The sequence below is a fragment of the Anabrus simplex genome, chromosome 2 (assembly GCF_040414725.1).
Source record: "Anabrus simplex isolate iqAnaSimp1 chromosome 2, ASM4041472v1, whole genome shotgun sequence".
Taxonomy (NCBI): domain Eukaryota; kingdom Metazoa; phylum Arthropoda; class Insecta; order Orthoptera; family Tettigoniidae; genus Anabrus; species Anabrus simplex.
In genome coordinates this window covers 579,412,874-579,435,960 of record NC_090266.1, presented here as the reverse complement: position 1 = coordinate 579,435,960, position 23,087 = coordinate 579,412,874, and the positions used below count along the sequence as shown (strand labels likewise).

General features: G+C 37.9%; 1 protein-coding gene across 1 annotated transcript in view; it reads right to left on the bottom strand.

The window, feature by feature from the left end:
- Positions 1-488: 488 nt before the first annotated feature.
- side (sidestep) overlaps positions 489-23,087 on the bottom strand; it is a 1,669,326-nt gene continuing 1,646,727 nt past the window's right edge. The window contains exons 12-13 of the mRNA XM_067140964.2: positions 15,738-16,085; positions 489-4,264 (exon numbers count right to left, since the gene is read on the bottom strand). Coding sequence (XP_066997065.2) covers positions 4,197-4,264; positions 15,738-16,085 — 416 coding nt within the window. The 3' untranslated portion in view covers positions 489-4,196. The remainder of the gene's footprint in view (positions 4,265-15,737; positions 16,086-23,087) is intronic.

Below are 23,087 nucleotides of genomic sequence, written 5' to 3'. Positions count from 1 at the left end.
TTCTGCTCTATTAATAAGTTAGTAATGAGAAAAGATCTGGAGAGTTAACGAAATATGAATATTAGCCTTGAAAAGTACAGTTATATAAGGAGAAATACTTCTCTGCGTAAAATATATAATATACATGAGTTAATCTTTGAATTTTCCACGTAATAGTCCGATAATCTAAATAGCAGAAAACTATGTCACCTTCCATTCCCACAAATGATGTAATTGAAGAGAGATTTACTATTTGTATTCAAATTCTGAGACTACAAATTCAATTCCTTTAAATACATATAGTGTCCACTTCCTAGGCCTCACTTGTCACAATGTGCATACTTCTTCTTCCCCTCCTTCTGCTTCTTCTGCCATCGCTTTTCGCACACCTGTGGGGTCGCCAGGGCAAACTGTGTGTACATAAGGAATGTTTAATATTCTGCTAAAAACTGTTCAATAACATTCAGTTTTACATAAGTAGTAACAATCATCTGTACAAATGTTCCACATTGTGCACAATAATTTATTATGAAAACTACAAATAAATACTTTCATCCAACAAATCATATAAAATAATGATTAAAATTAATCTCATTTGTACCATATTATGAAGACGTTTACTTTCAGTGACCATCCATCCAAGGAGGCGGACTTGTCTCAATGTGCATACGAAAGGTCCTTAGTATATTTACTTCTTCTTTGCGCTTCATGATATGGAAAAGTTAACCACTGATGTTAATTTTCTGTATCAAAAATATTTCACGTCCATCTAGAGTAGCAAATTTCACTAATTCATCATTTCAACCGTCACGTACTTAGAATGGATGTCTCTGTGACACTGGAGGTGTGAAAATTTAGTTCCACGTTATTCTTAATTACATGTACGTATTTCTATCAGAATAAACGAAAACAGAGTGTTACTTAACAATACTATACTTCACCTACTAAAATATAAAACACTGCGTATACAAATATTTCGATATTTTTATTTCCCGGGAGTACAAGAGTGATTAAATGATACATTATCAGGTCTAGGATAACCGAGTTTTAATACTGGTTTCATTATCAAAAAATTGTTTCCTGCAATACAACTTTCTAAAGTCCTTAGCAACGTTTAAATATTAGTAACTCTCCTTTCTGCTAGGGTAATGAGAATATTAAGTACAGTACTTGAACAGATCTTAACCCATATTATACTTTCACAAATCAATATATAAGTTCCAATGGCGATGTTGTCTATTGTTTAACCGATGGTATTTTGCATATCTCTCAGTGATGTAGCACTAATGATGGACTATTTCTCGTCGAGGGCTGTCTTTATAATCACAGAAATGGATAACCACATTTATGCACATTTGTACACACACATATATCAGTTACACAATTTATCTGTTATGATGTGCATAAACAAGCATAGTGCATGGTTACAAGTGACATTTTAATCCACAACCATAAATTAATACAAACATATAGAAAATACCACAGCCTCCACCATGCTGGATCTCAAAATTTTAAAGGGTTTTTCAATATTCTCAAAGTTTTCTCAGCAGAATACGATGATAAAATTAGGATTTTCCAGAGGATGTACGATAATTGCTTCACATTTAGTTGCGGCATAGAGTTTATATCACCTTCAAATGAGTTTCATGGTGCCTCTCAAACTAATTTTAACATGCAGAGATTAAAACATGTAAAAGGTGTTTATTGAGTACGTTCAAGCAGAAAGTTTCAGATGATTATTGGATAAGACTCACTTAACATAATCCATTGCTTCGGTTATTCTAGGGGATGCCTGGCCGAGGCGGTAAAGGCGTGCCCGGTTCGCCCGGAAGGACGTGGGTTTGAATCCCCGTCAGGAAGTGGTAAAGTTTAAGAAACAAGATTTCCACTTCCGGGGGTGCACATAGCCCTGAGGGTCACCCAGCCTACACCAAAAATGAGTACCAGGTTAATTACTGGTGGCAAAGGCGGCCGGGTGTAGAACTAACCACTTTACCCCATCAAGCGCCGAGGTTAAGGATAGTGGAAGTCTTTACCTTCCACCCCTCCAAGGGCCTTCATGGCCTGTACGGAGATGACTTTGCTTTGCTTTGCTTTGCTTGTTAGTAAGGCCACGTTAGTCCAGTATGAAGTTAAGTACTTCAGTTTACACACTCCTACGCCAGAGGACATTACACACCTTATTTCACATCCATAGAGACAACACAATCGCCTTCGACTTCTCTGTCCCTATTTTAAGACTCTAAGCTTCAAAAGGACGTGCATTGGATTAATATTTCCCCTTTAGGGTCATTCTCCTTGAAAATGTATTGCATCCGGCAGGCAGACAGTAACTATTTCACGTAACTTTGCAGATCTCTCATTTATTGAACAGAGGAATCACTTCATTTGTTTAAGTTTAATATGACAGCCTCCTGCGGACGTTCTTAGCTCATTGGCTTATATGTTGTCTTCCCACCCGAAAGGTTGACGTTCGAATCCGGTCGATACCGGGTTTAGATATTGATCTGAAATATCACGTTGTGTCAAGAAGGCCATCCGTCCCTAAACTCCAAGTCAAAGGAACAAGGAGTCTGGGTGTCTCCAGCGACCCGAAAAATAACTAGAAATAAGCTGAAGCAGGAAAGAAAGGTAGACCGTCAATCTACTCTTTATAACACGGATAGAAAAATTAATTTTGACTTTCAGAATCACTCAATTCAGTCATATAATCACATTATGACATTAATCCTTATTCGTAATTAAATAAATTATTTTCCTCCTACAATATGTATCAAGACCTCTATTCGGAGTGAACTCACAGTAAAAGCCAACAGTGCATTGCAGTTATAGCTCCCTCTGTGGATCAGTGGTAGCGCGTCAGCCTCCGGATCCCGAGATCGCGGCTTCAAACACGGTAGACGTCCTGGGATATTTGACAGGCGAAATAGAGTCTATTCAGCTATCTATGTACGATTTAGGCATGTAAAATATCTCTTGTATCACATCTGGTTTTCATCCGACAAAAGTGAATAAAACTTTGCCAAAGGTTAATTTACAGGCGTCAGGCAATGTAAAGCGATCGTTGCAATTGACGCGGAGGTAGTATAAGTGGCGTCAAATGAAAACGTCTGCACACAGTAGCGGATGCCAGACGTTTTTGGTGTAAATTATACCTCATAACTTGTATCTCATAGCCTCTCATAGTACGAATATTCGTTTCGAAATAAAGAAATCCGTGTATGATAATATTACAGAGGGAGAATATTTACCAACTGAGGTGAAAATTCAACGAAGAACTGAATTTGAATAGTTAAGTACAAACTTGATCTGATTTCTGTATTTCATCTTGAGAATTCATATTTTAATAGACTGAAATGAGGTAAATAAATTCTTTGTTCTGCAATTTGAACTTTTATGTGAATATTTATTCTGATAATGTTGCACTCAATACACAGTCATTATTCCTGAAACTGAGAAAAGTATTCTTTGCAAGAAAAAGAAGTAAATTCTATAATTTGGTAATCAGTAATCTTTAAATGCTCCAATAAAAATGTTAAGTATAATTTGCATAGCATAGCCGCCTTAGGTAATTCTGAAATGCTTCACACAATGAAATTCTAAACATGACGTGAAGTAAATATTGCTAATATTCTGTAGAAGGAACAGTGACACCGTGTGCTGAAATAACAGATTTCCAAATGAAGATATTATTTGTATCCCGGCAAATTTAAGTCAGCTCTCTCCTTCACCTGAGTCTGTACAAAGGAATTAAGAGGTCCTTTGCCAAGCTGTATCAACAAAGAGGAAAGAATATCTTCGTTAATAAATCACCGATAGGGTATACTACTGACACATAAATAATGGGAGCCAGTTGAAGAACTTTGAATGTGAAAGAATATTATTTTCTCGCATGATTAATTGCGACAGAGTGAGATGAATAGATGAAACTTTAGTGAAGTTGTAATATTGCATTAATGATGTTTTAAATAGATAATATTTTCTGTTTACAGTGATATCTCCTCAATTAATGAATGGGATATTCTTTCTTCTTCTTCAATGTACATAATGTGTTTCTTAAAACGAAAACTTCGATGTTATTTTCCATTACAGATTGGAAAAAACAGGAGATACTTTTCTTTTAAGAATGTCATTATCTCGACGTAGACACCTTCCGCACATAGTTATTCGAACATTAATAATCCTGAGTTAATTATGCAAGCTTCAATTCTGTTTCTTCAACATGAAGTCCTCGAAGCTGCTGATTCTGGTGGCACTTCAGCCCTAGACATGATGAGGTCAGGTTCTAGAACAAAGATGAAAAAGAACAGGTATTATTGTCTTGACAAAATTTGCTACGAAATGTTGGTGTACTACATGATATACTAAGTAAGAACAATCGCAAATGATTCTATAAAAGCTTGTTTTTCTCTCGAAACAATTAGTTTCAATTATAAATTCATATTTTGACATCATTTTGGTCAAGGTTCATGTGGTCTGCTCGAAAGTGTACTCAACTGAACAAACCAGAAAAAATACCTCTACTTTACTGCATTTCAGTAATTTCGCTGTAATGTATTGGCTTTGGAAAGAAGCCCGAAATAACCACAAACTAATATAAAAATTATCATTTTGTTTAAATTATTGAAGTAGTTACTTAATTGTTCACATGTTTATATTTCTCAGTAGATGGAAAATGTCATAAGCATAATATGTTAAATCAGTAGCGTTTATAGCCTATGTTTCAATGTCAATTGAAAGGAAAATGGGATTTCTCCCTGGACATTACAAAAATTGTTACTACAATGTATTTCTATAAAAATATAAAATACTCGTATATTTCTCGTTCCCAATATTTAATACGACATTAAACGCTAATTAAATTTACTAATAAGTATGCAAAATAAATGTTTTCATTTAAATTTAACAGATGTCGTTTTCACTCAGGTTATTGCATTATTAAAATAAATCACGTTTAATCAACTTTAGAAAACGTACGACTTGAAAGGAAATAACACAGTCAACACCTTTATTCTTACTCGTTTAATACATTTCTGTTCAAACATGCCAGTTACCATTTCTTTATGTATATATTATTCTATGATGACATCTTCGTATTTTAAGTAAATGTGCCGTAATTAAAATTGTTATAATCGTTCCGTTTAAGATAACAAGCAATAGTGTACAGTTCATATACTCGCACAAGTGCGTCGCTTTTATTATTCTTGCTCGAACTGAAATATGTATCCGCCTTTTTTTTTTTCAGCAAGCTTCGACTCTACCGTCCAGGTCAGTATTAACTCACCACTGCATCTCCTTCTCTTTAAAAATCATTTTTAAATATGTATGGGGCATTGCTGAAAATTAATTTCCTCGTAACTTTGTCTCGTTCCAAGGAATGTAAATATTTATAGTTATCGTAAATGTGGAACTACGATATTATTGTTAACATTTTAACTTATTGTGCTTTATGGATTCAGAGGAACGGGGCCTTTGTACGAAAAGAAATAATTTTGCACAGGACATACATTTTAGTTCATTCCGGCACAATAGAACTCTTTATTTTCCTGTTCCAAATATTCCCTTCTATTGTTAATATTTATTTCTTCCTCGTAATCTCAAAGAAATTCCATGCCACAGGATAAGTCATCAGCTCGCCGAGCTGGTACATTAAAGTACACTTATTCATATTGTGTCCTAGTGTGAAACTATTCGTCTTTAAACTTAAATTTATACTTAATTGTCTCCATTAAATGTCAGTAGTAAATTGTATGATCTAATTGAAAATTCCGATTTTGACATTCTCTTTTAGGCAATACCTCTGAAAAACGTATGAGTTATTTAAAGTAGTGAAAAAAAATGTCCGTCTCTGTGGTGTAGTGGTTAGCGTGATTAGGTGCCACCCCCGGAGGTCCGGGTTCGATTCCCGGCTATGCCACGAAAATCTGAAAAGTGGTACGAGGGCTGGAACGGGGTCCACTCAGCCTCGGGAGGTCAATTGAGTAGAGGTGGGTTCGATTCCCACCTCAGCCATCCTCGAAGTGGTTTTCCGTGGTTTCCCACTTCTCCTCCAGGCGAATGCCGGGATGATATCTAACTTAAGGCCACGGCCGCTTCCTTCCCTCTTCCTTGTCTATCCCTTCCAATCTTCCCATCCCTTCACAAGGCCCCTGTTCAGCATAGCAGGTGAGGTCGCCTGGGCGAGGTACTGGTCATTCTCCCCAGTTGTATCCCCCGACCAAGAGTCTGAAGCTCCAGGACACTGCCCTTTCTGCGGTAGAGGTGGGATCCCTCGCCGAGTCCGAGGGAAAAGCTGAACCTGGAGGGTAAACAGATGATGATGATGATGATGATGATGATGATGATGATGATGAAAAAAAATTAAAACCTACAACCTGTTTTCCAGTCTTAGACCGGGTCAGGAATGTAATGAATGGAACATATACAGGATGAAGCGTAATTCGCGCACTTGGGCGTCGCAGCGCGACTCCTCACATGCCAGCAATAAAAAAATGTATCTTACAAAATTTCGGTAGTTACCCTACATATGGTTACAGTGTTGCCAGATTGCTACTCTTCAACGTCCGTTTTATACCGGATATACTCGCAAGAAGAAATTTTGTAAGAGACATTTTTTTATTGCTGGCATGTGAGGAGTCGCGCTGCGACGCCCTAGTGCGCGAATTACACTTCACCCTGTATAGGCTAGTATTACAATGGGGTCGCCACTCCCAAGGTGATTATTAATGACTGATAGATGCAATGAAATGATAATGGAGAGTGTTGCTGGAATGAAAGATGACAGGGAAAACCGGAGTACCCGGAGAAAAACCTGTCCCGCCTCCGCTTTGTCCAGCACGAATCTCACATGGAGTGACCGGGATTTGAACCACGGTATCCAGCGGTGAGAGGCCGACGCCCTGCCGTCTGAGCCACGGAGGCTATTTAAACTAGTATGTATGCAAATGAAATATTTTAAATTTAACGGACGTTATTTTCATTCAGGTTATTACATCATAGCAGTAAAAAATTAATAATATTTGTAAAAGGTACAAATCGAAAATAAGTAACATTGTTACATATAGATTCCTTCAGCGAATTCATTGCTTTCAGAAATCAGGTTCACTCAAGCGCTTGAATATAGGCTTAATGGCTTCTGGGACATCACTAGGGAGGAAAGTGTTTATGGTCAAGTTGTTCTCCTTCCAGCTTAACATTACGCTTGTACCAAGAATTTTCACCTTTCAGACAGCGAATTTGATTTGGGTACTCATCGGTGGATGACTTATGGAAAAGGAATGCCTTTCAGCATTTCGATGATACCGTCATAGTTCCTATTACGGCCATTCTGTAATAACTCTTAAGTGTTTTTTTTTTCATTTTACCTCCTGGTGTCTTCCAGTCAAACAGCTTCTTTCCTGTCGTGTCGTTATAGAGTTGTATTTGTCCTATACACTCCAACGTCCATACTAACGTTTCATTGTATGGTCTTTCATATAGTACAATCAGGAAGCCTTTACTTCTCCAACACCATAGTATCTAGCGTATTTAACAAAATGAATATTCTATGAGCCCATGAATATTCCCTTTTGCGTCTTCTACCCAACCTACACACCAACTCGAACACAAGCGTTGTTTGCTACTCATCCACCACCAGATCTAGTATATCACTTTCTTTTATTACGGCACAATATTTGACATGTATTTCTACGTATATCACTTGTTTACTGTCACACAGTACTAGAAACACTACTCATCAGTTTTTTTTTTCTTTGTTGCCGTTTGCCTCACAATAGTCAGTGTTTCTTGTATTCTCCAATTCAGCTCTTCCACTACTTTCTTGATGGATTCATAGCACATGACTGACTGATGGATTCTACCAAACAATTTATTGTACTTCTGGTATTTAGTGGGACAGTTGGTAAAATTCATCATTGCACAGAGTGAATTTCATGCTCTTTTCCCCTTTCTAATTGAAACAATCTTATAAGCGACGTCATAGATGTGTCCTTCTCACTGGCTGGCATAAAAATAGAGTTCCTTACCTCAAGATTTATATCTTAGCTCTTTTTTCGTGGACAGTCCGTACATAACCTCGAGACCCTCACCATCAACGAAACAGACAATCGGTACCAGTACAATGTTAAGACTGGGTAAAGCTAGAGATACATTCCGAGAGTAAGTGAGTGTCCCCAATAATATGTCCCCTGATCCCCGATTTCTTCAAGTTTATCTTTATTTCATGACATTCAAGAGAGTTGCTACAGTAGATACAGAGACGCCAGAAGTAAATGCGGTGTCAAGAGAAGCAATATTGCTGCATCTAACATAGAAATCTCATCATCTTTACACACTACGTCGTTATGTTGTAGGAAGTATTACTGACCCCACAAACATAAAGCCATAGAGTTCATTTTTCTTCCAAGCCTTCTTTCCACTTCCATAAATAAATAAATAAATAAATAAATAAATAAATAATTAAATAAATAAATAAATTATAATTGATCGAGTCAACTTTACACTCTTTTCGTACGAATGTTACAAAAACCAAGCAGGGATAACGATGGATATAAACAACAAGTAAATGAACTCCACACGCACAAACAACATAGCCATTATATGATCAAGAGAAGCTTCACCTCCTGTGCGAACTACATGAATGAAACCGCATAAAATGGAGCGTAACAAGCTAAGCCTAGTGATAAGTAAGACCAGAATTTAGGATATTTCAATGAGATTACTGAGAAAATAATTACATACCGTATTCAGGAAGAATAGACTCTAACTCAAGAAATGCATCCATAATCAGCAAAAACATGTTGTCCTCCTTGAAGGAGGGAGTATAATAACCGAGAGATTGTTATCAACAACTCATTCCAGTGCCTATGTATTTCTGTAGTAAAATGAAATCCCTGAAGATGTGTACATTTTCATAAATGCAACTGAAGCAGTCTGGTGGTAACTGAAGTATCTACATTTGTTTGTAACCGGGTGTACTGTCAGTTAGCCACGATGCTTAGGCTGCTTGCATTGTTTTGAACATCTCGTATATGTGATGCCCAGGATTTCGCATTAAAACATCGGGTCATTTGTTGTTTTTAAAGCGGGAAGGTGGTGCGTTCTCTCTACCCCTCCGCCCCACCTTCCCACTTTGGCACACTTGTGTCCACGGCTTATAGCGGGCAGAGCTTGTCCGCGCAGAATACAAATAGAGTGATTGTCTCTTTGGGCGGGGGTAGTTAAAAACTATGGTCTACTCCCCACATGTAGATTACTTCCACTCTGCATCGTCCCATGCTTGCTCACTAATCCACCCAAGTATAAGCTGGTAATGCTGGTATGGAGCTGTATTCATTCATGCTGTTAAGCATTCGATTGTAGGAATTAAATACGTTAGAACAATAATCAATCATTTACAATCTAATACAAACTGTCGTTATACCGGGATGGTGACTTGTGTTTACTGTTTAATGGCTTGTGGCCTCTGGAAAGGCCTGGTGTAGGTCTTCCGAGTTGACCCTATATAGGCGACCTGCTCATCTATGAGGATTGGGTCTACGTACTATGAATTCTAATGCTAAAGACGGCGAACAGCCCCTACCCCCGAGTCATTGGAATTAACCAACGAAGGTTAAAATCGCCTGAAGCAAGAAGAATGGTAGTAATGAGGAGGGGAATTTGGAGGGGATTAAAAGGTTGGATACCTAAAGGGGGTCAAAGTCTTCCTAATTCAATACTGGGTGAAAGACTTCTGTGGAAAAGAGCCCAGAAGAAGCCGACCCGACCGAAAATAGGACCTAGAACCCCCTGTACCAAAGGCCAGCACGCTAACAATTTAGCTAAGGAGCATGACACATACGTTGATGATACATTTCTATCACTATCTACGAAATGTACTTTTTTTCACAGTTGGCATTACGTCGCACCGGAACAGATAAGTGTTGTGGTGACATTAAAATAGGAAGGAGCTAGAAGTAGGAAGGAAGCAACCGTGACAGTAATTAAGATACAGCCTGGGCATTTGCCTCGTTTGAAAATGGGAAACCACGGAAGACCATCTTCAGAGCTGCCGACAGTCAGTGGAGTTAGAACCCACTGTGTCGCGGATGCAACCTCACAGCTGCGCGCCCCTAACCGCACGGACAACTACCCCGGTATTATTATTATTATTATTATTATTATTATTATTATTATTATTATTATTATTATTATTATTATTATTATTATTATTATTATTATTATTGTACCGGGCGGTACACCTCCACGCCGCTAATTCAAACATTGCGCCAGTTGAAACTCCTCTACTGGAGGAAGCCTGAACTTTAACAACCATGTTAATTCTAAAGTTTCTCAGAAGATGTCTCTACTGTAAATTTTGTAGTGTTCTGAACTATGTCAATTTCGAGTCGTGTTTGTCTGCTCCATAGCAAGAACTTTGAACATTCTCTAACAGATGTCTCTACCAAAACTGATAACGCTCTCTGGTGTAAAGGAATGAATTGTCCGGAAGAAATTTAACATTCATAAGTTTTGTTTTTGCTAAATTTTGTTCTGTGGTTTGAGAGTTGGCAATATAATCCTTTCCTTCCGCCTGTTTTGAATGTAGCCAATCAGGAATTTCTGTAATTAATTTTCCACCAATAAGGTGTTTCTTCTTCGTCTGGTGTATTAGTTTTTGCTGTTATCCCATAAAATTTTGTGGGCGGGTTGTAATCATTCATGAAACGTCTCAAATTTTCCGCGAGGGTATATAAACTGCTGATTTTCTGGTCTCCTGGCCACTTCAGTAACATCTTTCTTTGTGTGATTATGTAGCAGGGGGCGGGAAGCGCCTCTTTCTTCGGGCAGCAGTTCATCCATCAGGTAATGGCCTTTTAATAACTTCTTTGCTTGCTAGCTCAGCAGTTTAACCCTCGGGGCAGGTTCGAAACTTTTATCATGTAACCTTCCTTTAAAATGTAATAGACACTTGGTATAAAACTCCGTCTCTTTAACTACAAATCGGGATTGAGAGTGCCTAACCCTCTCGAGCTCCCTCTCATATTGTTCTTGAGGTGACTACGTTTTCACAACCGTTTTTCTTCGTTTCATCATGTAATAAAGTTTTCCTATCGTGTCACCTTCGTAGTATGGGATTAGCCCTTGCACAAGCGGCCTAGAGCCAAATAGGTTTTAAAAAAGGTATATTAGGAATGCAAGTTACGCCTCCACTCATGGTGGTATATTGGGGGCCATGTAATTATCCTGTTTCTTTACTTAATAGGCCTCAGCAGGTTGAGTGTTTTTACCAGTGTTCTTGTGTGCTTGGAAGGCAGCTTGAAAGTCGAGTTTGGTGTGGCCTTTGCATTGGCTTGAACTTTGAGAGCGGGCTGCTCTTTCTTAAATTTGGTTTGTGTGTGCCTCGAGCAGGCTTAACTGGTAATTGGGAGCTAGTGCCCCTTGGTATGATTGGGGTTTTCTGCCCCTTTGTTGAACTTTCTTCATAAGTAAAGTTGAGCTCATTGCTCAGGGATTGTGAATCTGGGGCTCGAAGCCCAAAATACATTAATAGACTGTAATTGTACATTCTTAACTTGTTGATATACAACTGTGTTCCTGTTATACTTGTTATTTCTTGACCTTGAAAAGAAAATATAACCTTTGTTAAAGTTTTAAATTAACTTTAATTTCGTAAGTTGAGACCTATTCATCCCAGCACCTTCTTTCACCTCTAACTACCACGGATAACTCCGTAACAATTATTATTAATATTAACAAAATTAGTATTTTATATTCAACTAGCTGATGTACCCGTGCTTCGCTACGGGATTCTCAGAAAGACTGACTTGGTGGTTTTTCTAACTGAATTCAACATAGGTCATTACAAAATCGTCAGTAGGAATGCAGCGACTGAAAGCATTGTTATCATATAGAATACTCGATCAAATGAAAAACAGCAAACTTTCTCACTTTCAACGAACAGTACTACGGTGCCGATCTAACAGTCCAAAGTTCCAGAGCCTGAATAACCAGGTCGCAGACTGCCGTGAACACTCCTCTGTAATTATTCCGTTAAATATGCACACTACTCATTCCAGTCAGTGCCTCATAGTAGGGATTGAATAGCTCGAATTCTATGATGAACTAGTGTGTTACGTACCAGTAATATCAGAAAATGTATGAACCAGAGGAATGGCATGCTAACGAAAAAAAAATATCCAACTCCCCAGCTACCTCCCGCCAATATACAGGCAGGCTGTTACACTCGGTACGACCAGGCGAGTTGGCCGTGTGGTTAGGGGCGCGCAGCTGTGAGCTTGCATCCGGGAGATAGTGGATTCGAACCCCACTGACGGCATCCCTGAAAATGGTATTGCGTGGTTTCCCATTTTCACACAGTCACACCAGGCTGTACCTTAATTAAAGCCAAGCCCCGTTCCTTCACACCCCTATTCCTTTCCTATCCCATCGTCGCCATAAGACCTACCTGTGTAGGTGCGACGTAAAGCAAATTTTAAAAAAAACTCGTTACGCTGCAGTAATCCTATCTATCGGGAATGAGTGAAAACAGAAGACAAAAAGTACATCACAACAATCAATGGTCAATGCAATGTTATTGTCGATGAAGTTTATGAGCTTTCTATATTTCAAGCATTCATATTAGTTTTCTTTCGACTCTGTGATACTAGGGCGTCTTAAAAAATATTTATATCGTAGACTGTAGTTCCTTATTCTCAGATTTTACATACCGATTTTCACTAAATTCTGTTTACCCATTTTCTCGTGACTCGGCGCTGTTATGGACTTAGTAACAAAAATCCAAATTCATGAATATCTCTGTGATTGGGTCTATTTGCGGTACGGTAACAATGTATAGGACATAAAAGATCGGAAATTTAATAACTTCTTACGTAACTACTACTAACTTACGATATAACTAAAGACATGTTAGTTATGTATTATTTATCGATACGACCACTAATAACATAAATAACTTATTTGAGAATTACATTTCAGGCCTTCCCCTAAACTACCATTTCACTCAGCGTGAAGTCCGCCTCCGTAGCGTAACGGTTGGTGTTGTTAGCTGCCGTCCTCGGGGGCCCGGGTTCGATTCCCGGTACTGCCAGAAATTTAAGAATGGCAGGAGGGCTGGTATGTGGTTCAAATGGTACATGCAGCTTACCCCCATTGGGGGTGTGCCTGACAAGAGCTGCACCACCTCAGGATGAGGACACGAGTTTACGTTTACTCAGCGTGAATAAAGTAAGTTGTAGCCTAGATTGTAGTAGTTCATCACCCGACTTTACATACCGATTTTCATTAAATTCTCTTCAGCCGTTTTTTCGTAATGCGTGTACATACATACAGACAGACAGAAATTACGGAAAAGTAAAAAATGCATTCCCTTGTTACTGTGGACATGACCGATACAGAAACACAATTCTTTTCAAATTCTGAGCAATGTACAGAAAAAACTCTTATTTTATATATATATATATACAGATTACATTTCAGACTTTCCCCTAAACTACCTTTTCACGCAGTGTGAATAAAAATTATTGATGGCCTAGATTATAGTGACTTATTTTCCGACTTTGCATACCAATTTTCGTGAAGATACGACCACTAATATAATAAATATTTGAGAATTAAATTTCAGCCCTTTCCCTAAACTACCATTTCACGCAGCGTAAATAAAAATAATTTGTATCCTAGATTGTAGTGGTTCATTACCTGACTGTACATACCGATTTTCACTAAATTCTCTTCAGCCGTTTTCTCGTGATGCGTGAACAGACTGTCTGTCTGTCTGTCTGTCTGTCTGTCTGTCTGTCTGTCTGTCTGTCTGTCTGTCTGTCTGTCTGTCTGTCTGTCTGTCTGTCTGTCTGTCTGTCTGTCTGTCTGTCTGTCTGTACACGCATCACTAGAAAACGGCTAAGGAGAATTTAATGAAAATCGGTATGCAAAGTCGGGGAAGAAGTCGCTACAATCTAGGCCATAAATAATTTTATTCACGCTGATAGAAATGGTAGCTTAGGGGAAGACCTAAAATTTAATTTTCAAATATTTATGTTATTAGTGGTCCTATCTTAATGAAAATTGGTATGCAAATTCGGAGAATAAGTTGCTATAATCTATAAGCTATAAATAATTTTATTCACGTTGAATGAAATTGTAGTTTAGGGGAATGCCTAAAATTTAATTCTCAAATATTTTTAATTGTGGTCCTATCTTAATGAAAATTGGTATGCTAAGTTGGAGAATGGACCACTAGAATACAGGCTATAAATACTTTTATTCACGCTGAGTGAAATGGTAGTTCAGGGAAAGGATTAAATTTTAATTCTTAAATATTTATGTTGTTAGTGGTCCTGTCGATAAATACTACATAACTAAAATTATATAGTATTAAATTTCCAATCATTTATGTCTTACATTTTTACCGTACCGGCTATGATAAGAGAGATATTCATGAATTTGGATTTTTGTTGCTTAAGTCCATATCAGCGCGGAGTCACGAGAAACTGGGTGAACAGAATTTAATGAAAATCGGTATGTAAAGTTGCGGAATAAGGAATTACAATCTACGCTATAAATCATTGCATAAGGCGCCCTAATATCACAAAGTCGAAAGAAAACTAAATGTGAAAGCCTACAATATAGAAATCTCATAAAATTGATCAACAATAACATGACATTGACCAGTGTTTGTTGTGATATGCTTTGCGTCTTCTGTTGCCACTCATTCCAGATAGATGGGATTACTGTTGCGTACCGAGTATTTTTTAAAATTTGTTTTACGTAGCACCGACACAGATAGGTCTTATGGTGACAATGGGCTGGGAGTGGGAAAGAAGCGGCCATGGCTTTGAATAAGGTTTAGCCCCTGCATATGCCTGGTGTGAATATGGGAAACCACGGAAATGCATTTTCAGGACTGCCAAGAGTGGGATTCGAATCCACTATTTCCCGGATGCAAGCTCACAGCTGCGCGCCCCTCGCCAACTTGCCCGGTTGTACAGAGTATAACAGCCTGCCTGAATTTTGGCGGGAAGTAGGTGGGGAGTTGGAAAACTTTCTTCTTTAGCATACCATTCATGTGGTTTATAAATTTTCTGATACTGCTGGTAAGTAACACACTGGTTCATCATAGCATTCGAACTATTCATTCCCTACTCTGTGGCACTGATCGGAATGAGCAGTGTGCTCAATTACATAATCAATGGCAGAGGAGTGTTCTGCGGCCTTGTCATTCCAGCACTGGCACTTTGGACTGTTATATCGGCACCGTAGTACTGTTCGTTAAAAGTTAGAAAATGTGCGTTTTTTTATTTGATCGATTATTTTATATGATAACATTGCTTTCGCGACATACCTACTGACGTTTATTGTAATGACCTATGTTGACTTCAGTTAGAAAACCACAAAGACAATCTTTCCGAGAATCCCGTAGCGAAGCACGGGTATATCAACTAGTTTTATGTATATAGATTCCCGTGATTTGCAGGTATGCTGGATTTAATTTCTGAATCTATACTATGCAACCGTTTACTGAGCTGAAACATTTTTCAAATGGTTTCGGAAATACTCACCCGAGAAACAAATGCGTGTCGTATCCTTATCGCTGCCTATTTTCTCCAAACTCTTCCTCAAAATTTCAATCTATCTTTCAACTTCCACGACTAACTGCAGCTGAAAGCTTCATTATCGTATTTACTTTCTCCATGTTAACCAAGGAACATGTTAGTGGGAAGGCTCGGAGTATGTGACAGCTGTTACATGATTGAGATGCTTACCGTGTAGCAGGGGACGTCCTCTGGCCCCGCCTCCGCCTTCATCCTCTATACCACCATGCGTAGATTCGTCGTCGTCGCATCTGAAGCGAACTCTTGGACCGTCCCCAAAATTTGCCGCTATGTCCAATTCCACTTCCTCCTCACCATACATGCTACGACGTGATGCCCGGGTGGCTTTTGGACCCGAAGTTTGGCGCTCCAATTCAGCTAGAGCTGTTCGTCTTCGGTATGTTACCAAGGCAGCTGTAGTGAAAATTCCCCCAACGATAAGCACTGCAGCAGCGATGAGTACTCCCAGGACGATGGCCATAGGCTGCGTTGAAGTCTCCTCAACTGTGTCTTCGACATCTGAGGAAAAATCCAAGTATATGCCGGTTACTATATTTTATATTTCAATGTTTTTGTATATTAATAATTGTTAAATAAAGGTATTAAAATAAAACAAAATATTATTTTTGCATTTATGACATCGAAAATATGCCACACGTATTATGAAAAGGTATGAATTAAGTCGAACTTCGTCCCCGAGCCCGAGGAATTTACCAAAGGCAGCTAAAGTCCACAGAACAACTGATAATCGAATCCATGACCCTCTTAAAAACGATATCTTGACAATTGAGCCGAGGGGCAGGATAATAATAATAATAATAATAATAATAATAATAATAATAATAATAATAATAATAATAATAATAGCAGTAATAACAACAATAATAATAATCCAAATTAAGACAGTAGGATGTTAGTGGCCGATATTTTTCCGCAGGGCGTAGGCGTATACAAATATTTCCTTTGTGGCATATAACATTCAAGATAATTATATTTTCATTCGTCAATAGATCTTCAAACATTTGGGAAACCAACATTATATACCAACGTAAATCGTGGGCGAGGTATGAACAAAATTATAAATTGCAGCAAAAAAAGACATACCGCATGAGTAGATTTCCAAATTCAGGTTAGTAACAATTCGACGGCACTCGTGCAACTCCTAGAAACCCACAAAAATCCGTAACCATCCTTCCTTCCTACAAAACTTCGTGGGCGACAGGAAATAGCAAGGAATTAGTTTTCCTCTGCAACATATATCACAGACAATATCGAGCTTAAATGGGCGTGACACATGTCGTATGGCAATGATAGTGAGCTACGAGGTCTGCCCGGTTAAAATTTGCAGTGTTAAATTAGGCCCCTAAAAAAGCCTCGTAAGGCATTACCGCTGAGAATAACTGTCTTTCTCGTAGAGTATGTAGATATGTAAGGAAAATATAAGTTTGAGCTCTTACAGCACATACTGTAAGAAAGGCTGACTTCAATATTTCATCTTCAAATTTTTACAACCGACTTTTTAAAATTCTATGAATTTATTTACGTAAATTATGAAAATATATCTGCTACTCTTATGAAGTAAGTTTAGCACTTATCTGTCTAGAGCAGAGGTGTTCACGCTGAGCATTCCTTCCCGCGGGTGCCCAGCAATGTAAGTGGGCGGGCTGATAGGCGATGAGCGTATGCTATTCAGCCACAGTGACGTTGTGGCTGCGTCACTCTGTTACTTTAATATGGCTTAAGTTATAACGTTAAGCTAGTATTAAGCTCAACCTATAGTTTTTTAAGCCGTAGTGCTAAGTATTCGAAATAATCAAATTCTATATGAAACTCTACATGATGCTCGATTTAAAATGTTAAACTAGTAGTATTTCTTGCAATATATGTTTCCATAGAATTGCTTTTTTACTCGAGTTTTTGTAGTTGTTGGTAGTTACGTTTTTAACTTGACTTTATTATCACTGGTAGTGTTAAGCTAGTGGTAAGTTCGACCTATAGTATTGTAATTCGTAGTGTTAAGTATTGGAAGTTGTGTGCGAATTTCTTATATAATGACGCTGGATTTAGAATGTTAAAGTAGTAGTATTTCTTGCTTGTTGTACTCTTGTTGTTGTTGTTCTAGGGTATTTACGGTTTAACTTCACTTTATTATCACTTATAATCTTAAGCTAGTAGCAAGGTAAACCTATAGTAATGTAAGCCGTAGTGTTAAGCACTGGAAATACTTAATTTGTCTGTGAATTTGTATATGATGATGCTGGATTTAGAACGTTAAACTAGTAGTCATTTTCGTAATATTTTCTTTCCATGGATTTGCTTGTTGTACTCTAGTTGTTTGTTTGTTTGTTTGTTTGTTTGTTTGTTGTTGGGTAATTATGTTAACTTTATCTTGTTATTACATTACTGTAAGTGACCATTGCCACCGGGATATTTCTCATTTGCAATTTATTGTTTAATAATAATAATAATAATAATAATAATAATAATAATAATAATAATAATAATAATAATAATAATTACAATTACCAGTAGATGTACAAAGTACACTGATAGCCACTAACGTTAAGACAGCTGTAGAGGCAGAAGTATTGTTAAGGCAATTGGACCAGACATCGAAAGTATGCCATCCATGGAATAGGAATGTTGAGGTAGTCCATACAGTTGATTTAAGTAGGGATGAATGCACCTCCGAAAGGAATACCAAGGGAACCAACACTCACGATAATAGAAATTTCGAAAATCAGAATAGAGGGTATCATGGGGGATACCAAGGCAGGAATTAGGGAGGCCAATTTTTCAGAAGAGGAAGAATGAATTACAGGGGTCGTGAATCTAACTACAATCCGTGCTATGGAGGAAACATAAGGCAAGAGTACAGACACAGATACGGAGGATTTGGAGACATGAGTCGACCTTACGCACAGTATAACAGACAAGGTGATGGAAGAGGCAGACCAAGAAGGGAAGGAGATGACGGAACCGGTATCAAAGCACGAAGAAATGAGTCGAAGAAATATGTTGAGGAATTGGCCACGAAAGGAGCATCGTCGGACCAGTGGAAAAATGCAATTCAGCAAGGGAATAGAGAAAGGAGTCATGGAGCTGAAAGTAGTGAATACCAGGCTGAGAGACAGAGAGAAGGACCCATAAGATTAAATGTGAACGCTCCAAGGTGTTCAACAGGAGGAAATAAAACTAATAAAAGAACTCAGATGTAGCAACTGAAGATGTTCCTGAGCCGTATCTTGACGAAGAAGGAGAATAAGAAGGAGTAGGAGACGATGAAATAGGAGATGGTGAAGCAGAGGAAGCAGATGACAGTTATACAACCGAGGCGTGAAGGAAACAGACGTGTTTACTTACAATAATAATAATGTTATTTGCTTTAAGTCCCACTAACTACGTTTACGGTTTTCGGAGACGCCGAGGTGCCGGAATTTAGTCCCGCAGGAGTTCTTTTACGTGCCAGTAAATCTACCGACACGAGGCTGTCGTATTTGAGCACCTTCAAATACCACCGGACTGAGTCAGGATTGAACCTGCCAAGTTGGGGTTAGAAGGCCAGCGCCACAGCCGTCTGAGCCACTCAGCCCGACAATTGTTGTTTAATTACAAGCTGAGATTTCTCTACAGCACTGCGTTCTAATGTTAAAGAATAAATCCCAATGAAATAGGATCATCGAAGACTATTACGATGTCTTTTTTTATAATTCCAATTGATCAGTAAGACCAGAGCACATAGATACTTAAAGATTTTACGTCATTTGAGTATCAATTTAGTTAATGGTAGGGAGTTTCTGGTTACTGTAATGGAACGTTCTGAGGGACGTCACTTCGACTCTCGACCAATATATATGGACTAGGATTTCACTGATGACTATCGTTGCTGGATTTATTTTGTTGTTATGTGTGAATTATGTTTATTGTGTATTTGGCAACGCAAATTCTGATTTATGGTTATAGTGATTTTATTGATGTGGATTCAGACCCATATGGTTCGTTTGAGTCAGCGGTTCTATTCCAACTGCAGTAGAGTCAGTGTAGATGTAAGTTTTTGGGGGAATACTGTGTTATTCATATTACGAAGGACCCTTCGCTACAGATTTTGTTTTATTTAGTGTGACTATTAATATTGAGACAGCTGGTTATGTGTGCGTGAAGTTGGAATTTTTCCTTTAAATCAGATTTTCTCATGTTGTAGACGTATCCGATGTACTCGCCATTCCGCGTTCGTTTCATGATAATTATTGTAGATGAGATGTAGTGGGCCATGACAGACGATGAATTAATGAATGATGAATAATGAATTAATAAATTAATGAATTTAATAATTTAATATTTGGAAATTCGACAGTTTAATAATTTGATTTTGTTTCAATAAATGTAACTTAATGATTTTTTAAATAATGCACCTCAAGTTAATTGATGAAGATAGAACAGGTCAACTATATTTTGGAAATAATGTTCAATAAATTAAAAATGAAACCCATTAAGAGGTATTTGATGTAAAATTATTTAACCCTAAAGCGAGCGCGCCTATAAATTTTACATTTCCGGGCGCGTGGTGAATTTCGTTCACCGTTCATTTTCTTAGTTTAGCAACTGGTTAACTAGTACTAACTCTTACACGACTGATAATGTTACTCCTTATGTCTTTTATAATCCTTAGACATAATAATTACGACACAAATTACAAATGACAGTATATACATATAATATTAAAGGGTAAAAATGTTCATGGGTAGAAGACTGAAAATAAAATTGAAAGAGATGAATACTTAACTCATGAGAACTTAAAACGAAACACTTTTAACAATCTTCATTAATCATTATCATTATTCTCATAGTTTACACATCTAATGCATTTTAGAGTATGCTTTACACACAAAGTTATGACACTGATTACACTTCATTGTGGAGACTTGATTTTGTTTCCTCTCACAGTGAATGCATCGGCCTCTCTTCGAAGGCAATTTGTTTCTTCTAATGCTTCTTCCTGATGGTATGGGGATAACAATGTTCGGATATCCAGAGGCAGTGTTCCTGTCTTAGCTCGTTCAACCAACCACTTATTCATGAGTTGAAAGGACAGATTTTTCAATCCTAGAAGTAGCCATTGAAGAGCTAGTGGTGCACCACATTGTTTCGTCTTTACCAAGGAAAATCTCCCTAGTTCATCGTGTTCATCGCTACCAACTACGCCTACATCACATTCTTGTTCACTATCACTGTCATGATCAATGTCTGAATAATTTACCACTTCATCTTTACCATCAGAAAAATCACAAACTTCAGCTCCCTCAGATCCTTCCTCCTCATCAGATAATTCCTGTAACAGCGTTTGTATGTCTTCAGCCTTCACAAACTTCGCCCTACAATAAAAATGGGTAGTTAATTTTGTTCCCTATCTAGTCTACATTTTAAAATAATGAAATTCCCAGAAAGTTTAAGGTACAATTTTACTTACATTGCCGGGCGCGGGATGAAGAAAGTTCACCAAATGACGGCACGTGCGATTCAAGGTCGAATAACGTGACAAGTACAATTTCCTGGATAGATTCCGCTACACTGAGAGTATCGATAAGACTTCAAAGGAAGGTACTAGCAGCACGACGGCTGTAGCACTTAGGAACTAAAAATTACAGATGAAATACGCAGGTTGGTGAACGAAATTCACCAGCGCGCCCGGTTTAGGGTTAATTAACAATTGACGTCGGCAAAAATTGGTTGTAATGAAGTCGTAAATATGCATCTATAGAATGATATAATGAACTTTCAACCACTCAATAGGCATTTTAGGAGTTTGAGTTTACGAGAGAGTACGGTGTTCCTGTCAGAAGATTTAATGAGTAGAATGGAATTAAATTTGTAATACGCCAACTTATTACACTTAACAAATAAAGAATTGGTGCTTAATGGAATATAATATTAAATGGATACAACCTACTTATAACACCGGTGAATAATTATGGGTTTCAGTTGACGTAGTGAGATTTGAGTAATTTTGACATTAATAACTGGTTCGATAGAAGGAAGTTCGAGTTTAGTAAAGCTTATTCCACTGAAGTTCAACTTGTAGGATTACAGCAAAGTATAGCGGACATCTTAGATTCAAGATGTCAAATGGAATGTGTCGCGATTGGCCTATCTAAGACATTTGGTATTGTGGATCATGGGAGACTACTGGCAAAAATGAGGGCTACTGCACTAGACAAAAGAGTGACTGAATGGGTCGTTACATTTCTAGAAAACAGAACTCAGAAGATTCGAGTTGGTGAAGTATTATCTGAACCTGTAATCATTAACAGAGGATTTCCCCAAGGCAGTATTATTATTTTCTAATATATAAATTATATGAGTAATGAACAGGAATCATTGTCAAGGCATTTTGCGGAATATGTTATACTGTATAGAGTAAGAAATAAGTTATTAGATTGTGAGCGACTGTAAGAACGCATCGACAATTTTGTGAGATGGACAGCAGGCAATGGTGTGATGAAAAACGGGGTAAAATGTCACGTTGCGAGTTTCACTGACAGCAAAGGACCTTTCAGTTAAAATGAAATGCAAGTTCCTTGTAGAGATCACTGTTTCTATCTAGGTGTTAATATAAGGAAATATCTTCACTGGAATACACGTAAACGGGACTGTAAGTATAGGGTACAGATATCTGCACGTGGTAATGAGGGCATTTAGGGGTTGCAGCAAGAATGTAAAGGAGAGTATGGTTCCAATTTAATGGACCCTCACCAAGATTACTTGTTTCGGAAACTGGAAAAATCCAAAGAAAAGCAGCTCGATTTGTTATGGATGATATCCGTCAAAGGAGTAGCGTTACGAAATTGTTGCAGAGTGTGGGCTGGGAAGACTTCGGAGAAAGGAGACGAACTGCTCGACTAAGTGGTACTTTCCGAGCTGTTAGTGGACTAATGGCATGGAATGACATTGATAGACGAATAAGTTTCAGTGGTGTTTTCAAAAGTAGGAAAGATCACAATATGAAATAAAGTTAGAATTCGAGTGGACACATTGGGCAGATATTCATTGATAGGAAGACGAGTTCGGGATTTGAGTAATTATATTTATTTATTGTTATGTTTTATATGGCGGGACTCAGGCTATGGAGCCTGCTATTCTGTCCGACCATACATACACCTACATGAAGAGTTAACTATACACCAAATTATCTACAATTTAATATCTTAAGGTATGAATTAAATGTTTTAATTAACCTAATAACTTAGCTATGATCTAATCCTACTATGTTATAAGAAATTATTATTATTTATTAACAAGGTTTGACAGAGTTTCTTAAAGCGGAGGTGGTTTGACACGCTCCTAATTTCAGCAGGTAGGGAATTCCAAATTCGGCTGGCGGCGACTACAAATGATCTACTGTAGGCAGTTGAGCGGTGAATGGGAATGCTTAGTACTATATAATTTCGTGTGGCTATTACTAGCCGATTGCAGCCCTTGTAAGGGAGACCCTCCAATGAGGGTGGGCGGCATCTGCCATGTATA